The 21,953-nt window shown below is 58.7% G+C and overlaps 1 protein-coding gene across 6 annotated transcripts; it reads left to right on the top strand.

The window, feature by feature from the left end:
• The first annotated feature begins 92 nt into the window (after positions 1-92).
• Positions 93-21,210, top strand: USP19 (ubiquitin specific peptidase 19). Of its 6 annotated transcripts, none has more exons than XM_040076276.2 (27): positions 2,574-3,996; positions 4,152-4,396; positions 6,156-6,212; positions 7,282-7,410; positions 7,960-8,093; positions 8,405-8,812; positions 9,128-9,395; positions 9,525-9,681; positions 9,783-9,854; positions 10,359-10,474; positions 10,797-11,011; positions 11,296-11,497; positions 11,583-11,716; positions 11,907-12,065; positions 12,145-12,255; positions 12,419-12,529; positions 12,688-12,789; positions 12,998-13,138; positions 13,320-13,438; positions 13,664-13,801; positions 13,889-14,253; positions 14,914-15,024; positions 15,542-15,758; positions 16,078-16,230; positions 16,330-16,493; positions 16,574-16,752; positions 18,585-19,863. In XM_040076276.2, exons 2-27 carry the CDS (start codon positions 4,288-4,290, stop codon positions 18,816-18,818), a joined length of 4,305 nt encoding a protein of 1,434 aa, XP_039932210.1. In that variant the 5' UTR covers positions 2,574-3,996; positions 4,152-4,287; the 3' UTR covers positions 18,819-19,863. The 6 variants fall into 6 exon arrangements, with proteins under 6 accessions (XP_039932216.1, XP_039932214.1, XP_039932210.1 ...); XM_058422240.1 differs by having other exon boundaries at positions 10,803-11,011; XM_058422239.1 differs by lacking the exon at positions 18,585-19,863 and adding an exon at positions 20,961-21,138 and having other exon boundaries at positions 2,575-3,996.
• Positions 21,211-21,953: the final 743 nt, after the last annotated feature.

The following is a 21,953-nucleotide window of genomic DNA, read 5'->3' on the forward strand; positions in this document are numbered from 1 at the left end:
GCACGGCCGGCCCGGCACACCCGCTCCCGTTGCCGCGGGAACGCGCCGGCACCGCCCCCGAGTCACGTGACGCGTCCCCCGCGCCAGTGTCACGTGGGTGTGCCCGACCGCTCCCGGAAGTGCGTCACGGGCTCGGGCCTGTCTCCGTTGTCGGCCCGCTCGGAACTTCGGCGCGGCACAAACAGACCGGAGCGGCGGGCGGGGCCGTGAGTGCGGGGAGGGCCGGGCCGGCCGGGCCGGGGCGGCGGCGGGGCCCGGGGGCGGCGAGCGGCGCCTGGGCCGGCGCGGGGTGAGGGCCGCGGCGGCGGGCAGGGCCCGGGGGCGGTGGGAGGCCGGGATGCGGCCCGTGGGCACGGGGGCCGGGGCGACGGAGAGCGAGGCAGGCGGCGGATGGCGGTGGCGGCGGCCTGTGACGGGCCTGAGTGGAGAGAACGTGCGGGGCGGCAGGAGCTGGGGCTGCGGGGGCTGAGAGCGGGGCTCGACCGGACGGGCCGAACGCGGCAGCCCCGGGCAGGAGCCGGCGCGGTGACCTCGTGCTCTGCCCGCCGGGGCCGTTCTTTCACATACCGTTCACACAAGCACCGTTCACGCAAACGGACACCGTTCACAGTCCCTTTCCCCTTTCTCGGTGCCTGGGGCCGGGCAGCAGCGCCCGGGATGCCAGGGGCCGCCGGCTGCGGTCTGGACGCTCTCATCACTGTCCCTGCCCATGACCGGCGGGTTGGAACTAGATGGTCTTCAAGGTCTCCTTCCAGCACAAACCGTTCTATGATTCAATGGTCGTCCCTAGAATGAGGGAGCTAGGCCTGCCGGGTTTCCCACTCAGCAGAGGGCTCACTGCTGTCACGATGCATTGGGGGCACAGTGATTTCCACGTGAGGTAGAAACGCTTGGTGTGACAGTGGCTGCCCCAGGGGACTCTGTGCTTGCCCTGGCTCCACCCGTGCGTCAGGCATGCCCAGAAACTCAAGTAAAAGTCAAGCTTGAGTCTTGGGATTTCTGGTCCCTCAGGGGAACAAGAAACAGAAGGTGACAAAAGCATTTGTGTACATGAGGCATGTGTTTCTGTTGGCTGTAGTTAGGACATGGAGGTTCCAAAAGTCCATGGAAAGATGATGCTGTTGGGATAGTCAACCTTCTCTACAGCTACTCCTGTCAAGGCCTTTGGGCATTGATGGGGAGTGCTGTGGACAAGAATCAGGGAGCTCCTCCTGCTAAATGCTAAACCTGCCCTGGACACAGGAATTGCATCTCATTGAGCACCTTCTGCTGTCCTTCCTAGTCTGGTGCTGCTGTAGGGAGGAGCAGCCCTTCTCCTTGGCCTCTTGTTCCCTTGCCTCTGGCTAGTCAAAATATTTGCAGTCTCAGCATGACCTGGGTTGGGAAGCTGCTGAGGGGAAGACACACTTAGGAGAAAGCCCCGCCTGGCATCTGGATCTGGTACACACACAGCACAAAGGCAGGGAGAGAAGTCAGGGAGGCATCTCTGCGCCCAGCAGCAGCATGGCCAGGCTTCTTGGCTCTGGAGATTGAGTAAGGTTTTGTAGGAGTGCCCAGCTCATCAGGTGCTTCCCAGAGGTTCACCTGGCATTTAGCCAGGGCGGCCTTTCACCATCTCTCCCCTGCAGTGACTCCTACCATGCCAACAGGAGCGGTGCCAAGACCTCTGTGCACCCAGGGGCTGAACATGCTGCCTGTATGTGCGTTTCCTGGTGGCAGAAAGACAAAAAATCTTCTATTCACCTATTGTAATCCCTGAATAACCAGTGCTTTGCCTTCACTCCTCCAAAACCTTGAGGTGCCTGCAGCAGCCTCAGGCTGCCATCAGTCTGGCAGCTGAAACAGGCAGAGCTCCAGCCCCCTTGGTTCCTGCCTGCCGTGAGGAATAACTGTCGGCAAAGCACCCGAGGGGGCTGAGCCCTCAGTGAGGCGTGAGAGCAGCGGACTTCTCCTGGAGGAGTGACAAGCAGGCACACAACCCTGACTCTCTTCCTCACCCCCTCTTGGGCAGAGGCTTGTCCTTTCTCAGCCCTCCAGGACCCTTTTCAGAGCTTGCTTTCACCCTGCCTAGCAGTTACCCTCTACCACCCCTTTTGAGGTGCAGGAAGGAGGCGGCAGCCTTGTCTGACCCTGCATGAACAGTCACTGCTTCTTGAGTCCCATTTCTCCTGGGGTGTTCATCCTAGAGGTGAAAGAAATACAACAAAAAATGCTTTCTCATGTTTACCAAGCCCAGGTGAGCTTCTTCAGCACCAGGAAGCATCTGTAACCAACCTGTTTGGGTGTCGGTGGAGACTGGAGCTGAGTGATAGCATGCAGCTGGCATCAGAGGCCTAGCCTGGTGAATCACTGCCACTTTCCCTGCTGTGGGGGCCCTTCCCATTCCCTCTGGAGCCAGAAGTACTTCTGCATCCTGGGGAGACCCAGTGTGTGCAGCAGCATGGGGATGACACTGCTGCCCTCCCACGCTCTTTCAAGCTCCTTGGGATTGATGCTGGACCCTGCTCAGCATCCCAGTCTCCATGTCACTTTGGCCTCTTCACCGTGGGTGGCAGCAGTTGTCTGTGCCAGGTAGTCGGGCTGGACTCAGCTTTTCCCTTGGCTTCAGTGGCTCTTGGTGGTGAGGGCGGGTTGGCCTGAAGAGAAGTTGTTTGGATGCAACACCTGTCATGGGGATGGCTTTGCCAAAGCTGAGGGCAAGACCAGGCTGCTTTGCTCTCTGGGGTTCCTCTCAGTTTGTGGCTACAGCTCCACATTTGTGGCTACTTGCTGCCCCAAACATTTCTAAAACACAAATGCCCTGGCAACATTGGGCTGGCAGCACAGAACTGGCAGTGTCCTTCCTCTCGCGGAGTGCCTCCCTTGGAGGTGCTTCCTGCCACTGGCCCTGCCCATGCACAGCGAGGGATCTGTGCTTGGTACATGGGTGAAAGCAGAACAGGGTGTTCCTGAGGGACAGCTTGCCTCCCACTGAGGGAGAGGCAGGCTCAGTGGAGCTGGGCTAGGCCAAGGTGCTGTTGGGCTTGGCTCCACATCCTCAGATGGGAGCTGGGCCGTGAGATGTGCATGAAACAACGCAGTGGGAGCTGTGGCAGGCAGCTGGCACCTGGGGGTGGGCAGGATCCACGTGGCTGGGCCCGATTCCCTGCTGCAAACGCTTGCAGGCTAGTGAGCACTGCCAGGGTCAGGGTGTGCAGCCCAGGCAGCGAGGGAGGAAACCTTCCCAGCTCTCTGCTCTCACCACCTCCATGGAGACACCTCCAATGAAACTGTTTTCAGTGGGTCGTTTCAGCTCTGCTCTCTCAAAGCCCTGAACACTGCAGGGTGACACCAAGTGCAACAGACCCCTGGGCCAGCAGCTGTCAAACCCTGTAGGGGAGCTGGCTTTGTAGGGAGGGCATGTCTGATGGGGCAAGGATGAGCAGCTTACATGCCCTGCTCAGCCTGCTCTCTTCCTGGGGCATGAGGAGCAGAGGTGTCCTGTTTCCAGGCCAGGCCCCGCTGGTGCTGTCTGTAAACTGGCTGGGAGATAAATATTCAAGGTACAGTCATGCTGGTTAAGCTCCCAGCTAGTGGGCAAAGGGGGAGGAACTCTCCTTTTGCCAGGGAGCTCTGCTCTCATCTGTCATGGGAGACTGTCCCAGGCCTGCTTCCTTCTTAGGGTGTTACTGGCTCCTATTCTGGCGCCGTTACACAGGACACTGTTTGACTGAAATAGCTGTTGCTCCAAGCTGTGTGACAGGCTCCTCCAATTGATTCTGGAGGCTCAGTTTTGCAGATCCAGGCCTCCTCATGTCGTTGCCCTCAGCCGTGTCTCTGGGTGTCGCTAGCACTAGCAGCTCCTCTGGGCCAGTGTTGCTATAGTGGGAGCCATGAGCATGACACTTGCTTTCCAGGTTTTTAATGTGTGTCACATACTGAAGACCCTTGGTTGTATGTTGGGAGCTCTGACAAGCCCATGCTTTTGGCAGTAAGCATTGTAGCAGCTGTGATGAGGTAGGTTTCCTCACTGAGCGCTGCATGGGGCTTCCCATAAACACCATGGTGAAGGTCATGTAAGGGCACTGGCCCTGAGGCAAAGAGCGGATCCTGCTGCCGTTAGGCCTTTTCCACCTGCTCCTCCTGCCATGCTTGCTCTTTCCTTTCTTTAGGCCATTACTTCCTTGCCAGAGAGTTTGACCACAGAGAGTCGCCAAGATAGCTGGGCCAGGAAGAAAACGTCGCACCCCTGACCCAGACTCCATTACCGACCCCGGTGGGCTGTTTGTGTCCTCCAAACGGCTGAAAATGTCCAGCAGCACAAATGCCCCTGGCCAGAGGAGAGTGTCTCGGGGCTTGGATGATGCCGCCAACAAGAAGAAGCAGAAGGATCGAGCCAATCAGGAAAGCAAGGAAGGTGAGAGCCCCTCAGCATCACTGTGGTGATCAGGGCCGTGGTGTCTCAGCCCCGCGGCCTGGGAGCCTCTCAGCCATCTGCTGTAGGATAAGCAGATTTGACTAATCACTTCCTGCAGCTTATGGTAACCCGTGTGATGTGGGATCTTCTTTGGCACAGCGTCCTCCCTGGACCTGTAACCTCCTTCCTTTGGGCGCTACTTAGCCCCAGCAGTGCTAGGAAGGTTGGGCCTGTGGCCTTGTTAGCTAAAGTTTGGAGTTGGCCTTGGTGAATGTTTCTGCTTTGGACTGGGTCTGATCTGCCCCAAACCAGCAAGAGTGGAACTGAAATCTGTGGGTGCTCTTGCAGCTAGAGGCAGCGCTGCTTCTTTCTCATCAGTTTGCTGAGGCCAGATGTTGTGAGGCAGTGACCAAGTGTGCAACGCCTGCGGGTGGGGCTGGTGCTTCAGCTTCTGAGTCAGGGCAAGGTGTGGCTCAGGTGAAGTAGTTGCTGTAGACTTAATTCCTTCTGTAACTGATGTGTATCCTTTGACAAAAATGTTGCTTCAGGTGCAGGGAATGCCTGCGGGCAGGATGCCTGCAAGAGTTTCTGTGGCTCTGGAAAGCTGTTTGATTTCTGTGCCTGCTCTGTTATGATTCTTGTAACCGCAGAAACACAGGGTGTTTTTTAGGCCAAGGTGCTTGGCAAGGTCTGTGCCAGAGCGGCCGGGTGCAGAGCGCAGCACTGTGCTTTCTCTGGCATGGGAGGAGGGTGTCCCTGGTAGGGCTTGTCTCTCTGCTTGCTCTGACGAGGGGGTGTTGAGGGCAGCCATGCTGCCCCTGTCCCCTCTGTGAGAAGTGGTGAGGGGCTGTAGATCCTCCAGACAGTGCCAGACAGTGCCACTGCCATGCTTCTCAGACTGCCAGCCCCACCGGCACCTTTGCACCAGTGGCTGTGGTGGTCAGCAGAAGTTTCCTACTAGTTTGTTGTCAGTCAAGGGAGGCAGTGACAACCCTCCGAGTGTTCCAGAGCGGAGACCACGGCTCCTGTTGCCACTATTTCTTTGCTCCCAGGAGAAGGTTCTGTCGCTTTGGGTCACTTGCCTGGCAGAGTTCACTATCCTGTGGGGGTAGAGCAGGCCTGGAGACGCTTCTGGCTGTTGGAGGTAATTCTCTGGGGAGCAGGGATTAGGTGTCAGGTCATTTTGGTTCCCCACTCTGATCTGGAAGGAAGTTTTCAGATGTGGACGTTGGCAGCTTGTGCAGGAATGGAAATGTTAAAGTGCAGCTGGGCGATGTGGTTCTCTGGTTACAGCAGAATTGGTTTGAGCATGACCAAACACCAGGTTCTTTTTGTCAGATCAAGACAGGACTTCTCTCTGTGGCTGGGGGTTGGGACCTGGTGTGCCGAGCTGGGCCACACAGCTGAGCCTGGATGCCACAAACTCACAATGAGATGTGCCTCAAAAAGCACTGCCTGTGTGGGGCAGTGTTGTTGTGTTGCTCCCACTGTGGTACTGTTTAGACTGGGATATGATGGTATGGCCCAGAGCAACTGTCCTGGGGCTGACGTGCTGTTGTGCTGCAGGCAGGACTCTGGGGAAGGAGAAGTGTGAGAAAGCAGAGAAGGGAGATGAGCAACACATGCAGGATGAAAGGTCTGGACACAGATTCAGGGCAGAAGGAGGTGATGTGTGAAATTTTGGGCATCAGCTTGCTGGCCTATGTTGTGAGGTGACAGAATGACAGACCTGCCTGCGCTCTGCTTCTCTGCCCACCAGTGTCTCTCCCTGAGCTCGAGCAGGCTGAGACTGCCCAGGAGAAGGACTCAGAGGAGGGTAAGTTGAGGTGTGTGCCAGCTGTCAGTGCATGGCCATGGAGTGCCCTTGCCAAGGGATCTGAAGCTCTCACTTTGTTGTCCAGTGCTCTGGCATTGAGCAGAGCTAACTTGAGCACTCTCTTGCCTCAGTGTTTATCTTAACAGTATGTGGCCTTCCCAGGGGTGGAGAGGGTTGTCTGCCTCTCCAAGGAAGAGGCCCTGGGTATGTGGCAGGCTGCTTGCAACTCAGGTGTCACGGTGCCACTGAGCACAGCCCTGGGCTGCCCGCTGTGCTTCTTTCTGAGCAGGACGTGATGCTGGGCTGGGAACATCCCAAGCTGCATCACCTTGTCAGCAGCATTGACTGGTTTCTGTCTCACTCCAGGCCTGCTTTGAGGGCAGAGTAGGATGTCCTCGTTAGAACTAACCTGATTGAAATCAAGGTGATCAAAATCACTTTTTTGCCTTGAAGACTTCAGGGCACCATAAGGCCACAACTGGAGCCTGCCAGGCAGACAGTGGAAGTTCTGCCTGCACCAGAGTATCATTGCTGCGCTCCTTTCTCACCCATTACAGTGTACTCGCCCAGCTGGCCAGTCTGCCCGTGTTTCAGCCGTCTTAGCCACGCTCACCTGGCAGGAGTACAGTGCTTTGATGGTTGCAGCTGGGCTGCTTGGTTTGCATATGCAAAGGGGAAGTGGCAATTTCTGATTGTGGTCAGAGTCCACTTAAATCCCCCAGAGTAATTCTGTGGCTTCCTCGTTCCTTGGGAAAGCAGTAACTGCTTTGTCATTGGCAGGAGCCACCCCTTCTTCCTAGCTGCCACTGCTGCTTGTGACAATGCCAAGAGCAGCGCTGCCTTTCTGATCTCTATGGTTCCCACCGGGATTCATCTGCCCTGCTGCAACATGTGCTCTTGTTTGTGGCCTATCTGATGAGAGCAGGTCCCATTTAATTGTCATGATCTGTGTTCCCTGCGCTGACCTCCTTAACTGCGTTTGTGTTCAGGCTTGCGTTCCCCAGCCAAGGAGTGGGCACTTTAGGCTCATTCCCCAGCAAATGGGTGACACTTCCCTCCCTTTTCCTAGAGCTGCTGCAGGACTGGAAGCAGAATGCTGATGAAATCATTATCAAATTGAACTTGGGCAGTGGAGCTCTGAAGGTGGAGGATGTACATGCTGATTTCACTGACACAGACTGTGTGGTCAAACTACCAGGTATGGGAATAGAGCAACTGCTGCAAGCATTTCTCCATCGGGACTTGGCACAGCTCTGGGCCAAGCACGGGGTTGCCACAGGCAGGCATCAAACTTTTCCCTCAGAGGCAATGCCCTGCTCTCAGCTGGCACACAGTCAGGCAGCAGACAGGGCCATTAGGAGAGCATTGCAGAGCTGGGGAGGGCAGGAGCTGGCCTCTCTGCCAAGTGAACAAGTGCCCACTGCCACGCCAATGTGTCTCTGTCCCCTGCTTGCTGGGATGGCTGAGTCAGTCCGGGGTATCCTTTGGAATAGTGACTGTGCCTCTGAGGGCAGGGAGGCCCAGGGCCTTCCCGCTGGGAAGGAGGCCAGCCAGATGTACAAAGCAAGTTCAGGGAAGCTGGCTGGAGCCCTAGAAGGCTCCTGGGGTATGGTGGCAGCCTGCCTGCAGCCTTCTTGGCTCTGAATGAGTGCTTCCTTCATCCTGGGGACAGGTGAAAGGAGGCTGTGGGTTAGGTGACAGCTGCCTGGAGCACTGCCTGAGGTACTGATTCTCCTCTGCTTTACAGACGGGCGCCAGTGGAGCTGTCAGTTCTATGAGGAGATCGAGAGCTCATGCAGCAAGATCCAGTGCAAGAAGGGCAACTTTCTACAGCTTGTGCTTCAGAAGAAGATCCCACTCCATCACTGGTCTTCACTTCTGGTAAGGAGGGAATGATCTGTCTTTTAAAGGAGCTTGTGGAGCCCTGGGGAGCTGGAGTGGGCTCTGAGCTCCCTGCTGTTGAGCTGCCCAGGGAGCAATGTGAGACACATCCTTCATCCGTGTGCTGAACGAGCCGTCTGCCACTGTCCCAGGAAGTCGTACCCCTGTTTCTGCCTGCCATGCATTCCCAGATTCTGGAGTAGAGTCCTGATGCAGTCTGGGAAGGGGAAGTGAGGGGGAGGGGTTGATAGGTAGCCTGAAAGATGCTGCTACCTGAATACCTTCCCACTGTGCTCCGTTGCTTTTTACAGAAGAAAAGGAAAGATGGATCCAAAGACCTGGCCAAAGGGACTGCGTGCTGGGAGAACGGGAAGGAGAAAACTGCTTCTGCAGAGTTGACCCCTGAAGAGCCAAGGGTTGAAGGCACAGAGCTTCAAAGAGCCCGGCGGGAGCCCTCCAACCCCAAGCGTGCTCCAGGAAGAAGCGAGGCCCTGGGAGGGAAAAGCCCAGCCAGTCCAGGGACACAGAGTGGCCCCAGCGCCAAGAGGGCAGTATACCTCAAAGTGGCTCCCACTGAAGAGGAGTCAAATGCCAGAGTCACCGGGAACACAGAGCCCGGCAAAGGGCACAGTGGGAGGGCCAGCAGCCGCCGCAACGGCAGAGCCAGCCAGGTCGATGCAGCTGCAGCCCTTGCAGACCTCGCGCTGCCACTCGAGAAGGTACCTGGGGACCTGGCTGGACAGGGTACCCCTGCTTCCTCTGCCCTGTGCGGAGGATGCAGGACCCACCCCTACCAGTGAGGATGAGATGGGCTCCGGGATGCTGAGGGCTGACAGGAGGACCTGTGGTGGAGGAGAGGGTCAAGTGAGGACCCTGCAGTTGCTGTGCTGTGGTGCTAATGGGGCTGAGCTGGCATGGGATGTGTGGGGGAAGCAGGTGGTATGGAGCTGTGCCTGACTGGCTGACAGGAGCCAGGGCAGGGCAGCTCAGGGGTGACAGTGTCTGTGTTTCACTGTGTCTTTCTGTATTGAAAGGCTGTGGCTTTGGCCAAAGAGTCTGTTCCCGTGGAGATGCCGCCTCTCGCAGCTACCACGGAGGTGTTTCCCCACCGTGTTGCCACCTGTGTTGAGAAGAGAGTCCTGCAGCCAGGCAGCCCTACCGAGGCCTTGCGGAGCCGAGACTGCCTGCCTATCCTGGGAGAGAGCTCTAAGGCCATCCCAGTGGCCACCCCTCCCATGGGCAGAGATGGTGAGAAGAGGGACTGGTCCAAGGACGATGTGGCTCTGGAAGCAGCAGCTGATGGTGAGTGGCCAGAGCCCATTGGGTGAGCCTGGTCAGGAAGGTCCATCTGCTCAGGACCTTTCCTGGGTCAGCTTGCAGCTTCAGCATGCAAGGAAGATAACCTATCTCTCTGTGGCTTTCTTTACTCAGAGCCAGAGCCTTTTGTAAGCCTGACCTTTGTCAAGAATGACTCATATGAGAAGGGCAATGATCTGGTGGTGGTGCATGTCTATGTGAAGGAGATCCACAAGGAAACGTCCAAGGTGTTGTTCCGGGAACAAGACTTCACACTAGTGTTCCAGACGAGGTACAAGTTTACCTCAGGATGATGCCAGGCCGCTGCAGAGCTCCTGATTGCAGCTGGGCTACTTGTTTATTCGCCTCTGCTCACTCCAAATTTCTCTGCAGTGATACGAACTTCCTTCGTCTCCATCCTGGCTGTGGGCCCCACACGGTGTTCCGGTGGCAGGTGAAGCTCAGGTATGACTTCTGTCCTTCTTAACCCACACCAGGGCAAGGGCGGTGAGAGTGCACAGCTGGAGGAGGAACTAGTCCCAGCTGGTGGTTCTGTGCAGGGAATGCCCATGTCTGCATCTGGACATTTCGCTTATACCATGCTAGTGCCCTGAGCCTGGTCTGCCTTGGCTGTGTGCTTACTTGCAGGAGAGGAAATCCCAGTGTCTTGTTGCCTGCAGTTCACTCCAGGCTGTTCTAGAGCTCCTGGGGACAGAGCCAGACCAACCTGTGTGCCTTTTGGGTGGGATGTGCAGCAGGAGGGAGCCAAGCAGAATGATCTGTCAGAAAAGGGGCTCTCTGTGTGCTCAGTGTGGCCAGGCTCAAGGATTTCCACCCTGCTTTGCCACTACTACCTCAGGATCAGAGTCCCTACTGCCTGGAGGCCGTGGATCTGCCGTGCAAAGGCTTTGGCATGTCTGAGGCTGCTGCGGGGTCTGGGGCACCTCTGACTTGCTGCGTGCCTTGCAGGAACCTTATTGAGCCGGACCAGTGCACGTACAACTTCACGGTATCTCGCATTGATGTCTGCCTGAAGAAACGCCAGAGCCAGCGCTGGGGGGGGCTGGAGGCTCCAGCCACACGAGGTCTGCACCCTGCCATCGTGTCCGTCCTGCCTGCTGCACCGCAGTGGGCCGTAGGCCCTCCTCACCACTACCAGCTGCCAGCTGGTGCTGGATCCTCTGGCATGGAATGGTGGGGAAGGAGAGGGGCTGAGTGGGTGCAGGTTGGAGGGATGTGAGGCAGGGTGTGAGCCAAGTGATAGGGGAAGGGCACTGCTGTTTCCCTTGCTCATGGGGAAGAGGGGTAGGAGAGAGCCTGTATGCAAGTATGGACTGAGCAATTCAGCCCAGATGTGGGCAGCATGTGGCGCTGCTAACCACAGGCCCACCCTTCCCCCTTTTTAAGGTGCAGTGGGTGGTGCAAAGGTTGCCATGCCTACAGGCCCTACCCCTCTGGATAAGAACCCTCCGGGCAGTAACCAGCACCCCCTCTCCAGCAAGGAAGAGGCCCGAACCAGTGACAAAGAGAAGCCGCGTGTGGAAGATGGGGCTCTGGATGGTGTGGCAGCCCGTACGCCCACAGAGCACTTGGCAGTGAAGCAGGAGCCACACATTCCTTCGGTGAGTGTGGCCACACTGAATCTGACCTGGATAGGGGAAAGAGGGACACCTCCTCAGTGTCACTCTGGAGACTGGCAAAGTATTCCTGGAGGAGGAGGCGGTGCCCCTCAGTCATAGTTGGCAGGATTAGGGGCAGCTGTTGGCCTCTCTGTCCCAGTCCAAGTGGGAGATTGTGTGATGGCTGCAGCTCTCACTGGGGATTTTCTTGGGCTTTTGAGTTCCTCTGGTGTTCCCAGAGAGGCTTCCTGGGTGCCATACCCTTACACCTGCCTCTGCTTTGGCAGCCCAAACCGACATGTATGGTGCCACCAATGACACACAGCCCAGTGAGTGCTGAAAGCGTGGAGGATGATGAGGATGAGGATGAGAAGAAGAAGGTCTGCCTGCCTGGCTTCACGGGGCTGGTGAACCTGGGCAACACCTGCTTCATGAACAGTGTTATCCAGTCCCTGTCCAACACCCGGGAGCTGCGTGACTACTTCCATGGTGAGCCCATGCTGGGAGCCCAGCAGAGCTTGGCTATTCGGATGATGAAGTCAGCAGCCGCCTTGAGCTCCTGCATTTCTTATAGATCGGTCCTTTGAGTCAGAAATCAACTATAACAACCCACTGGGGACAGGTGGACGCCTGGCCATCGGCTTTGCCATGCTGCTCAGAGCACTGTGGAAGGGCACACACCATGCCTTCCAGCCCTCTAAATTGAAGGTAGGACCTCTGGCACTGGCACTCAGCAGGAGCTGTTCTGGGTCCCCAGCATTCCTCTGTGGGCACCTGGTGGCCCTGCAAATGCCACAGAGAGCTGTGGATGGGGGTGGGTGCAGCCATGGTTTGTGCATGGGACAGGCAGTGCTGCCAGAGGTCTGCTGACCAGCCCTGACTACTGTGCTCCCCACAGGCAATTGTGGCCAGCAAGGCCAGCCAGTTCACTGGCTATGCCCAGCATGATGCTCAGGAGTTCATGGCCTTCCTGCTTGATGGTCTGCATGAGGACCTCAACCGCATCCAGAACAAGCCCTACACAGAGACTGTTGACTCAGATGGGAGGCCTGATGAGGTGAGGGTGTTCCTCTGCTAAAGTCACTGGGACAGCAGCCTGGGTGCTTTAGTGAGGTTCTAAGCCTTTTCTTCTGCAGGTGGTAGCTGAGGAGGCTTGGCAGCGACACAAGATGAGGAACGACTCGTTCATAGTAGACCTCTTCCAGGGCCAGTACAAATCCAAGCTCGTGTGCCCGGTGTGCTCCAAGGTAAGGCAGCCCTGGAGGTTCTGTCCCTGTCCTGGTCGTGCAGAAGTAGGCTCCTGACCCTCAGAGAGCACAGGTCACAGGGCAAGACTAGATCTTGGGTCCACTGGGTCTGCTGCTCAGCCACAAGCACTTCCCACAGCTGAGTGTGTTTTTGTATCTGCAGGTGTCTATTACCTTTGACCCCTTCCTGTACCTCCCCGTGCCCCTCCCACAGAAGCAAAAGGTGCTGACTGTCTACTACTTTGCAAAGGAGCCACACAAGAAACCCATCAAGGTGAAGGATGCCTTCTACCCTGGGGAGAGAGCCTAAGCAGGCTCCTGGAGGTGCCCCAGGCAGCTGGTCATGTGCCAGCAGGCTAATAAGCCCTGTGTTAAGTAAGGGCCTGCATGCCTTATTGTGGTGTAACTAATGTGGCACTTTCTTGGTGGCAGTTCCTTGTGAGTATCAGCAAGGAGAACTCCAGTGCCATGGAGGTACTTGACTCAGTGGCCCACAGCGTGCGCGTGAAACCAGAGAACCTGCGCCTGGCAGAGGTGAGGGTGCTGGGCAGATACCTGCTCTGGAGGGTTAGGCCACCACAGTAGGGCCTGGGGATGTCCATCTTTCCTTTGTGAGGTGGTGAGCTGAGCACAGCATCCTTGAGCTGCTGCTTTTCCCACAGCTCACTGTGAGGCTGAGGTCTGTGGCTCTGTGAGGAGAAGACAGCCCTCACATGGCCATGCTCCACTGCTTTCCTGGCAGGTGATCAAGAATCATATCCACCGCATATTCTTGCCATCTAACTCACTAGACACAGTCTCACCAACGGACCTCCTGCTTTGCTTTGAAGTGCTGTCCCCAGAGCTGGCCAAGGAGCGTGTGGTGGAGCTTCAGGTCCAGCAGGTAAGAAGGCATATTGGGAATACTGTGAGGGATACAGGAAGGCTGAGCCATAAGTGGGACTGAGCAGGAGGGGCAGAATTGCACACAAGGGCAATTAGCTACAGTGTCCGTGGATGCCCATCGAGGCTTCCTTGTCCTGCCCTGGTGCCCTTCCTTGTCCAATGGGTCTTTTCTTCTGCAGCGTCCGCAGGTGCCCAGTGGCCCTGTCGCCAAGTGTGCGGCCTGCCAGAAGAAGCAGCTGCCAGAGGATGAGAAACTCAAGCGCTGCACGAGGTGCTATCGAGTCGGTTACTGCAATGTGTGAGTTGGCTTGGTGCCTGGCAGGGAGGGAGGGTCTCCTGCTGTGAGGGGCTGGATGGGAGAGCTCTGCCTGCTGGGAGAAGGTGGGATGGGTCTGCCTTTTGGGATGGAGCCAGTTGAACTCCTGGCATTCCCCTTGTCCCCAGCACACCCCTCTGGCCCTGCACTGCTCCTTCCCAGGCTGTTCAAGGATGCTGGGTTCAGCAGGGGCTGTACGTGTTACAGGACATGTCAGAAAACACACTGGCCAGACCACAAGGCTTCGTGCCGTCCCGAGAACATCGGTTTCCCCTTCCTCATCAGTGTGCCCGAGTCCCGCCTCACCTACGCCCGCCTAGCCCAGCTGCTGGAGGGCTACGCAAGGTGAGAGTCCAGGGAAGGAGGATGCTTCTGCCCCGGGGCTGAGCTCAGCCCCGTGTCTGGAGCTCTAACCTCCACCTCCATACCCAGGTACTCAGTCAGCGTGTTCCAGCCTCCATTCCAGTTGGGCCGGATGTCGCCGGAGCAGGGGCTGCAGCCTCTGCACTCGGACAAGCTGGAGCCCCTGGCCAAGAGCAGCTGTGCAGCAGCCACCTCTGCCCCTGAGCTGGGAGATGGGGACAGGGTTTCCAGCCTCCTGCAGGAGCCCCCGCTCTCCCCAGATGTGCCTGAGCTGCAGCCAGAGATGGGGGATACTACCACTGTCCGGAGCAAGGTCCTGACAGCCAGGAGTTCCCTGCTGAGCTTGGATTCAGGGTTTTCTGAGCACATGGAGTCACAGGGTGACAGCTGTTGTGAGAAGGAGCCGTCCTATGAAAGAGCCCTCAAGCCAGAAGGTAAGAGGTGCTGAAGTGCTGGCTGTGTCTGTGCCAGGAGCTCAGGCAATTCTCCCTCCTTGAGGTGTCTTCCCAGCACAGCATCTCTTCTTCCCTTGTGAGCTTGGTCTGGAGACTCTGGGGAGCACAGATGAGGCCCTGAGAGCTTTGTTTTGGCACTGCTGCTCACCTGAAATGCCTGCCTACCCACGCTCTGCCCTGCCCTGGCAAAGCCCAGGGTGTAGAGCAGAGACCTGACGAGGAGAGAGGCTGGAGTGCTGTGTTGTTTTGAGAGAGGTGGGAAGGCAGGGGTTGGCAGAAATCCTGTGGGAGCAAGGCAGAGCTGGTGCAGGCTGAGCCCCTGGGGGCTGTGAGCAAAGCACTTCGCTCGCTCTGACTCAGCTGCATGGGACCAGCCTCTCAAGCTCGGCTGCCTGGCTGTCACGTTTCCAGACACTCGTCTCAGGATGGCAGCAATGTGCAGTGAAGGGGCAAGGCAGGCAGAGGAGCACAGCTTGCCAGGGGCAGGCGCCTGCTAAAAATAGTCAAGGACACAGGCACGTGGTTGTGTCCCTTCAAGGCCGTAGCATGTGAGGTGGGGGTGGGGGCGCTGCAAATTCTTGGCCCCTACGCAGGGCAGACAGGCAGTGCCACCACAAATCTGTCTCTGCCTATTCACAGCTGCAATCCCTGGGTACCAACACACTCCAGACTCACTGAGCGCCCGCGCCACACAGTTCTACATCAATAAGATCGACGCTGCCAACCGAGAGCAGAAGCTGGAAGATAAAGGTGAGCCAGAGCCCTGTAAAGCACCACCTTTATCTCTTACAGCCTCTGCCAGGGTAGTGGCCATGGTGCCAGAGGCTGCCTGGCACAAGATGAGCCCAGGTGTCCACACTGGACAGTAAAAGCTACGTCTGACAAGGGAGGGAAGGGCTCTGCTGCACAGAGCCTCTGTCTAGAAGTCCTTCTTGGGCATGACATTCCTGCTCTCGTCAGCAAATAGGCCAATTCCTTCCAACCTCATGTATTCTCAGAGGGTCTGCGATCTCTGGGTCATCTCTTTGTTGGAATGGGATGCCCATACCAAGTGCTGGTTGTGAGGGTGCTGCTGATGAGAGTGCTGTGCCCATGTTGCACCCTGCATGCTGAGGGGTTCTGCTGCCCCAGCATGATCAACCTGGCCGGGGGTACCTTGCTGTACTTTATGATCTCTGCACCTGATTGGGATGGGCAAGATTGCTCCAGCAAGATGGCGTGGTCCAGCCTGGTGGGGTAGGTCTGTGAGCTCTGTGCCCCTTCACAGGTGACATCCCCCTGGATCTGACAGACGACTGCTCCCTTGCCCTGGTGTGGAAGAACAATGAGCGCCTCAAGGAATTTGTGTTGGTAGAATCTAAGGAGTTGGAGTGTGTGGAGGATCCAGGCTCAGCCAGCGAAGCAGCCCGGGCCGGCCACTTCACCCTGGAGCAGTGCCTCAATCTCTTCACAAAGCCTGAAGTCCTGGCCCCAGAGGAAGCATGGTGAGGAAGGCAGCAGGGTGGGTTCCAGCCAATAGGCCCAGGCAGCAGCAGGGGTTTCCCAGGAGCTGCCTGGACCTGCCTGCTGTTTCTGCTGGCAGCCAGGAACAATGGGCTGGCCTTCCCTGTGCACTGGGAAGGGCTTAGCCAGTAGGGAGCAAAACTAGTGCTCTGCAGGACTGTACTGGCCTGCCCTTGACCGAAGGGGCTGAGCCCTCCCACATACCCTCTGCCAGCCCTGCAAGTGGAGACCCTGGGGCTGAGCTGGGCTGCAAGGACTGAGGCTCTCCCCATGCCAGTAACGAGCACACTCTTCCCCCAGGTACTGCCCCAAGTGCAAGCAGCATCGCGAGGCTTCGAAGCAGCTGATGCTGTGGCGGCTGCCCAACGTCCTCATTATCCAGCTCAAGCGCTTCTCCTTCCGCAGCTTTATTTGGAGGGACAAGATCAATGACATGGTGGACTTTCCTGTCCGGTGAGAGCCTGCGGGATGATGTGCCCAGGTTGGCACCGCCTCTGCTGACCTGCAGTCCAGCCTGCATAACACCTGATGGTCACTGTGTTTTCTCCACAGGAGCCTGGACCTGAGCAAGTTCTGCATTGGTCGGAAGGGTGAGCAGCAGCTGCCTATGTATGACCTGTATGCTGTGATCAACCACTATGGAGGCATGATTGGAGGGCACTACACAGCGTACGCCCGCCTGCCCAACGACAAGAACAGCCAGCGCAGTGACGTGGGTGAGCATCTGTCACCCTCGCCACCCCTCTGCTCCTGCAGCCGTGACTTGTCTGCTTGCTTAACCCTTCCTCCTTCTCAGGCTGGCGGCTCTTTGACGACAGCACAGTCACCACCGTGGATGAGAGCCAGGTGGTGACCAGATATGCGTATGTCCTCTTCTACCGCCGGAGGAACTCTCCTGTGGAGAGGCCCCTGCCAGGGCATCCCTCTGACCACCGCGCCGAGCGCACCCCCTCTGCCGAAGCTGCTGCCAGCCAGGTGAGCACTTGCGTCCCTTTTGGCACTATTGGAGCTGCAGAGCCTTGAAATGTGCTCAGGGGCCCACGTGCAGGGCCCTGCCCATCTTTTCCTGCACCCACAGAGCCTGGTGGCAGCTGTGGTACAGTGCCTGTATGCCTTTGATACCAAAGAGCTTGTGCCAGCTGGATATTGGAGCCTGTCTTGCCTTGTTCTCACTGTGGGCTTGGGACAGTCCCTGTCCTGTGGGGTCACAGGAGAGTTGGTTTTCATCATCTGTGTTCAAGTACTGAGAGTGAGAGTGCTGTGGAAGAGGAAGAAGGGGCACCGCCCTCATTGGGGTCTGCATTGGAGGAGGGGTTGTGAGCGGTGCAGTGGGATCTGGTTCTGCCAGGGAGCAGGGAGGACTTGCCCTCCAGAGCTGCTTTCAAGGCAGGGTGGGGGACACTTTCCGCTGGGGCCCAACTCAGGGCCAAGCCAAGTGCAAAAAAGGTAAATGCCAGTGCTGAGCCAGAGGCCTGGCAGTCTTCACAGGGTGCTGTAGAGAAACCTGCCAGAGCGAGCTCTGTTGCTGGGTGGCCTGGGAGGGAGGGACTGGGGGTGGGCCAGACGGCAGGGTGCTTTCAGAATACAGTGGTAGGAAATGGCTGCACTGATCTTGTGAAAGTCAGGAAGGCCGAGGCTCGTGCCCACCTGGTCAGACCCCATGCACCATTATGCTGCAGATGTTCCCTTCATCCTCAGCACCTCTGTGGGCCTGCAGAGTCTGAGGACAATGCACAGTTCATCTCCAGCATGACTGCACATGTGTGCCCCAAGGGGCTCTTCTGGCCTGGTCTCCTGCCTGCCCCTCTGGCTCATCTTCCCCTTGGTCCGGTGCTGGTTAGGCATCTCAGCTCTGCCTTCTTGCCTGGGGACAGAAGCTGTTTGTCTCTGAGGCCAGTGGGGCTGTCTGGCATGTTGGTGTCTGCCTGCCTGGGCTGTTCCTGCCCTGCGTGCATGTCCTGGAGCAACTCCACTCATTTGGGGGCAGCCTGAGCCATGAGAAAGCTGCAGTGCTTTTTGCACAGCAGTGGTGAGAGCCTTCAGGGACCAAACGGCACTGTGGCTCACTGTATGCCCCGTGGCACTGGGGTTCATCATGTTGCTCTGGAGCTCATTGGGCCCCTGGGAGCACAGCTTCCCCTGCAGTACAGGGATGCTTTGGATCCCAGTGGGGCTCAGCAGGTCCCCAAGCACCCTGGACCACCTGCACCCTCCCTGGCACTGGGTGTCCTCCAGAGACCTGCTCCCTGACTGGCTGCTCTGCATGATCGCCGCCATGAAGGCCCAAACTGTGGTTGGCTGTGGAAAATCCTCCTGGAACCTGGGCTACGATTGGTTGTCAGAGCACTCCTACCCAGCAAAGCAGAGCTGTGACTGGCTGTACTGGCACCGTGCCTCCTGCTCCTGCTGCTCCAGCTGGCTCTGAATTGGCTGTCATTTGAAAGATCCTGTTGGGATCACAGAAGCTGGGCTGTGATTGGCTGCTGGCGTCTCCCTTGCTCCTGGACTCACCAATGCAAGTACATCTGCTCCATCGGGATCCAGCTGCCGGCTTCACTCTCTGCAGTCCCGTGAAGATCCTGCCCGGCTGCTGCCCACGCTCCCTCCCACAGAGCCACCCACCGGAGCCCCACACACCAGAGACCCTGAAGAGCTGCGGGGGCGGGCGCGACCGCGACGGTGCTGCATGGGGAGGCGGGCTGGCTGGGCACGGGGCTGGGCTTGCAGGCAGCCGCCTGCCCCGGGGGATGGCAAGGGGTGTTGCCCATTGTATTCTCCAAGTGCTGACGCAGGTTTCCACATCGCAGGCTTCTCTGATCTGGCAGGAGCTGGAGGCTGAAGAACAAGAGCTGCAGCTTGAGGCACCCCAAAGGCCTGCAAGAAACTCCTGGAGGCCCTGTGGCCTGAAGAGGAGTCCGGGCACCCCCCAGCACCCAGATGAAGGCTGCGTCAGATACTTTGTACTGGCCACCACGGCCGCAATTGTGGCTCTTTTCCTGAACGTCTTCTACCCGCTCATTTACCAGCCCCGCTGGAGATAGGCCCAGGCGTGTGGCCAGCTGCAGGAGCAGGGCCGCCAGGGCACGCGCCGTCCTAGGACGCTATGAGACGAAGACATGAGGCAGCAGGACAGAAAACGCTGAGAAAGACTTGCCAAGGGAAACATGGGGCTGTCGGCTCCTGCCTGTCTGCTCTGGCATCTCCTGTGCCAGCTGGCAGGCCCGTGTGGCCAGGCTGCTACCTTGCCAAGGCACAGCCCAGAACCAGAAGCTCCTTTACCCTTTCTTGCTGCCCACTGGGAGTAGGGCAGACCTCAAGGCTACATGCTGCTCAAGAAGGGATGTTGCTGCTCCAGTGAAGCTGGGGCCTGAGAGCCCTGTGGGAACGTCAGCCATCTCTGCTTGGCTCCCAGGAAGGAAGTGGAGACCTGCTGGGAGGCTGCAGCGAGGGCAGGATGCCCTGACACGGGCCCTGGCTGGCCACCTCCCTCAGCTGTGCTGCTGCAGGAGCCTTGAGCTTCCCTAGAGCTGGGGCTACTGTCCTTGGCCAGCCCAGTCTGCCCTGCTAGCCTTCTGTTGAGCTTTCTGGTGCCAGCTGCCTGTGTGCTGGGAGTTGTGTGTGCCACGCTCCTGTGCTGGGGCTGGACAGGCTTGTCACCAAGGGCTTGTGTGCTTCCCTGCTCAGCCCCAGACAGCTACTGGAGAGCCTGGCAATCCAGACTGGTGTGCCCATGGTGAGCACTCATCTCTGTGGGTCACTGCCTCCCACCAGTCCGTAGGGCTGTGGGCTGGCGGCATCTTGGGGAGTTGGTCTCTTCAGGGCAGTGTGGTGCAGCATCTCATTTGCGAGGGCACCAGCTGCCCGTGCTGCGGGAGAGGTCTGGGGTCAGGGAGCACAGGTTATGATTGTGGTGCGTTAATAAAGCCAGGTTTTCAAAAAAAAAAAAGCAGCATTCCTGTCCTGTGTGCTGGGACTCCCACACAGAGGTGAGGACTCCACACTGGGGTCACCTGAGGCCACTCTCTGACCCAGCTGGCACCAGGACTATCCCTTGGGCTTTGCTGGGGGCCTAGTGCACCATGTGTGGCAGGAGGCTCAAGGAAGAGCTCTGCCTGCCCATACCATGGGGCACAGGCTGGGCTCCAGTCCCAGGTGTGGAGTAATAGCCTCATGTGACACGTGCAGGGCGTGGGGAGACCAGCAGGGCCAGGAGCAGGCAGTCCCTTGAGGGTGGGGCACAGGCTGCAGCTCCAACGGTGTCTGACATTGAGACGTGCTGCCCTTGGCCGAGCGTGGCTCAGACAGCTCTGGCGTATTGGGGTGTGAGAGGTGACTTCAGAGCCCTGTGACTTTCTTTTCCATCTCCACTGCTGTTCTGCTGGCAGTGCCCTCAGCTGGACTGGGAAGGATGCTTGGCAGTGAAGGGGTTTGTGTTTTAGGCTGGGGCCTGTGCCGGACTTCCCCTACCTCTGTCCTCCACACCCCTCCTCCACGTGCTGAGGTTTACTCCCCTCCATAGCAGGTCCCAGCCGGCGAGCCCGGCAGGGCTGTGCCGTGGTCATGAGGTGCCTGTCCTGGAACAGTCGCCTCATTGTCTACAGCCCTGGGTCTCAGCAGCTTCCCCCGCTCACCCACGGTGCTGGCCTCGTGGATCTGAGTCAGTGCCCGGCACCGGTGGTCTGACCTCTGCTCCAACTGCTGCTGGCACCCCAGGGCTGCTGCCTGCACCTGCCTGCCCTCACCAGCGGTGGGTGGCCGGCAGCGAGGCCTGACAAGGTGCTCCTAGCCCTGGAAATTCCCTCTGGCCCTGCTCTGTTCCTCAGACCTCCAGTAGGCACTGGCAGCCTGCCCGTGGCCTGTCACTGCTGCCCGTGCTGGCGTGCAGGGCTCTGCTCCGGCTGCCAGTGGCTGAGCAGCCCTGGGGCATGAGCGTGCTGCGGCCTGGCTCTCCTGCCGGGCCGGAGGGGCTGCCTCCAGGGTCCCTGGGCACACTGCTTCCCTCTGCCCTGCGGTGGGGTTTGTGGCGTTTACCACCAGTTGCTGCTCTCTAAGCCCAGGGGCTGCACATTGTGCGTGTGGGGCCTTGTCCCCCCCCTGGCACCCCTCCAGCCCCCCGGGAGCAGGGAGGGAGATGGGTGGGCAGAGTGCAAGTCTCCCTCTCATGCCCCCCCTTCTGCTTGCAGGGACTACCCCCGGTGCCGTTCGGATCCGGCCTGGCCCCCGAAGGAGCCCCGCCGCTGGCTGCGGAAGGCCTCCCCGAGCGTTTCACCAGCCCCGCCGAGCGCCCAGCCCCCTCCTACAGCAGCATGGAAGAAGTCGACTAGGGTGTTGTGGGAGGCCCGGCCTGGGGCTGTGGGCCAGGCCGGGCACTGGGGGGTGGGGGGATGGGGGGAATCGGGGTTTGTCCTGCGCTCATTAAACTCTCTGAACTCCACTCGCTTCTGCTGCCTGCTATCCCTTGGGACCCTCTGCCCCCTGGTGAGCCAGGACACCATGTCCCCAAGTGTGCTGTTGGGACCCGCAGCACCCTGCTGCCCCCAGGTGCCCTCGTGCTCCAGTGTTCCCTGGTGTGACTTGGTGCCCGCTGTCCCCTAATATCCCTCAGGGACTTGTGTTTCTTGGTGCCGCTGCCGGATGCGCTCCACAGCAGCAAGGGGGACAACAGAGTCCCCTGGTGCCTGCTGCCTCCGTGTGCTCTGCTGCTGGCTGCACCCTCTTGTCTCGTGTTCCCTGGTGCAAATCCTGCCGCTTTAGTTCCTCGTGTCTTCTCCTGTGCTCTGGTGCTGGTGGGGCGAGACGTGCAAGTCTCGGAGTTACGGTGCGTGTGCTGAAGTGCCTCGTCTCTCTCCCGCCTGTATTGTTGCCTGCCGTCCCTAGCGCTCCGCTCCCTGGTGTCCCTGGGCGTGCCCTACCGCTTCGTGTCCCTCGTGCCCGGCAGCCCCGTTGCCAACGCCGTCCCCCGCTGTCCGTCGTGTTCGGAATCCCGCCGGGTGTGCCTTGTCCCCCCGTGCACCCCGCCTCGTCCCGGGGCCGGTGCCAGAGCGTCGGGACTGCAAGTCCCGTCAAGCCGCGGGCGGGTGGCGCGGCCAATGGGGCTCGGGGGGCGGCGCGGCCGGTCGCTGCCTCCGCCGCCGCCCGGTGCCGCGGCGCAGAGAGCCCCGGAGCGGCCGCGCGGC

Source organism: Hirundo rustica, chromosome 12, assembly GCF_015227805.2.
Source record: "Hirundo rustica isolate bHirRus1 chromosome 12, bHirRus1.pri.v3, whole genome shotgun sequence".
In the NCBI taxonomy this organism is placed as follows: domain Eukaryota; kingdom Metazoa; phylum Chordata; class Aves; order Passeriformes; family Hirundinidae; genus Hirundo; species Hirundo rustica.

Excerpts from the sequence above, each read along its gene's own strand:
- USP19 (XM_040076276.2), top strand. The coding sequence starts at position 4,288 with ATGTCCAGCAGCACAAATGCCCCTGGCCAGAGGAGAGTGTCTCGGGGC. Across the intron at positions 12,066-12,144 it reads CAGATGGGAGGCCTGATGAG|GTGGTAGCTGAGGAGGCTTG; the intron begins GTGAGGGTGTTC and ends TTTCTTCTGCAG. Across the intron at positions 12,790-12,997 it reads AGAACCTGCGCCTGGCAGAG|GTGATCAAGAATCATATCCA; the intron begins GTGAGGGTGCTG and ends CTTTCCTGGCAG.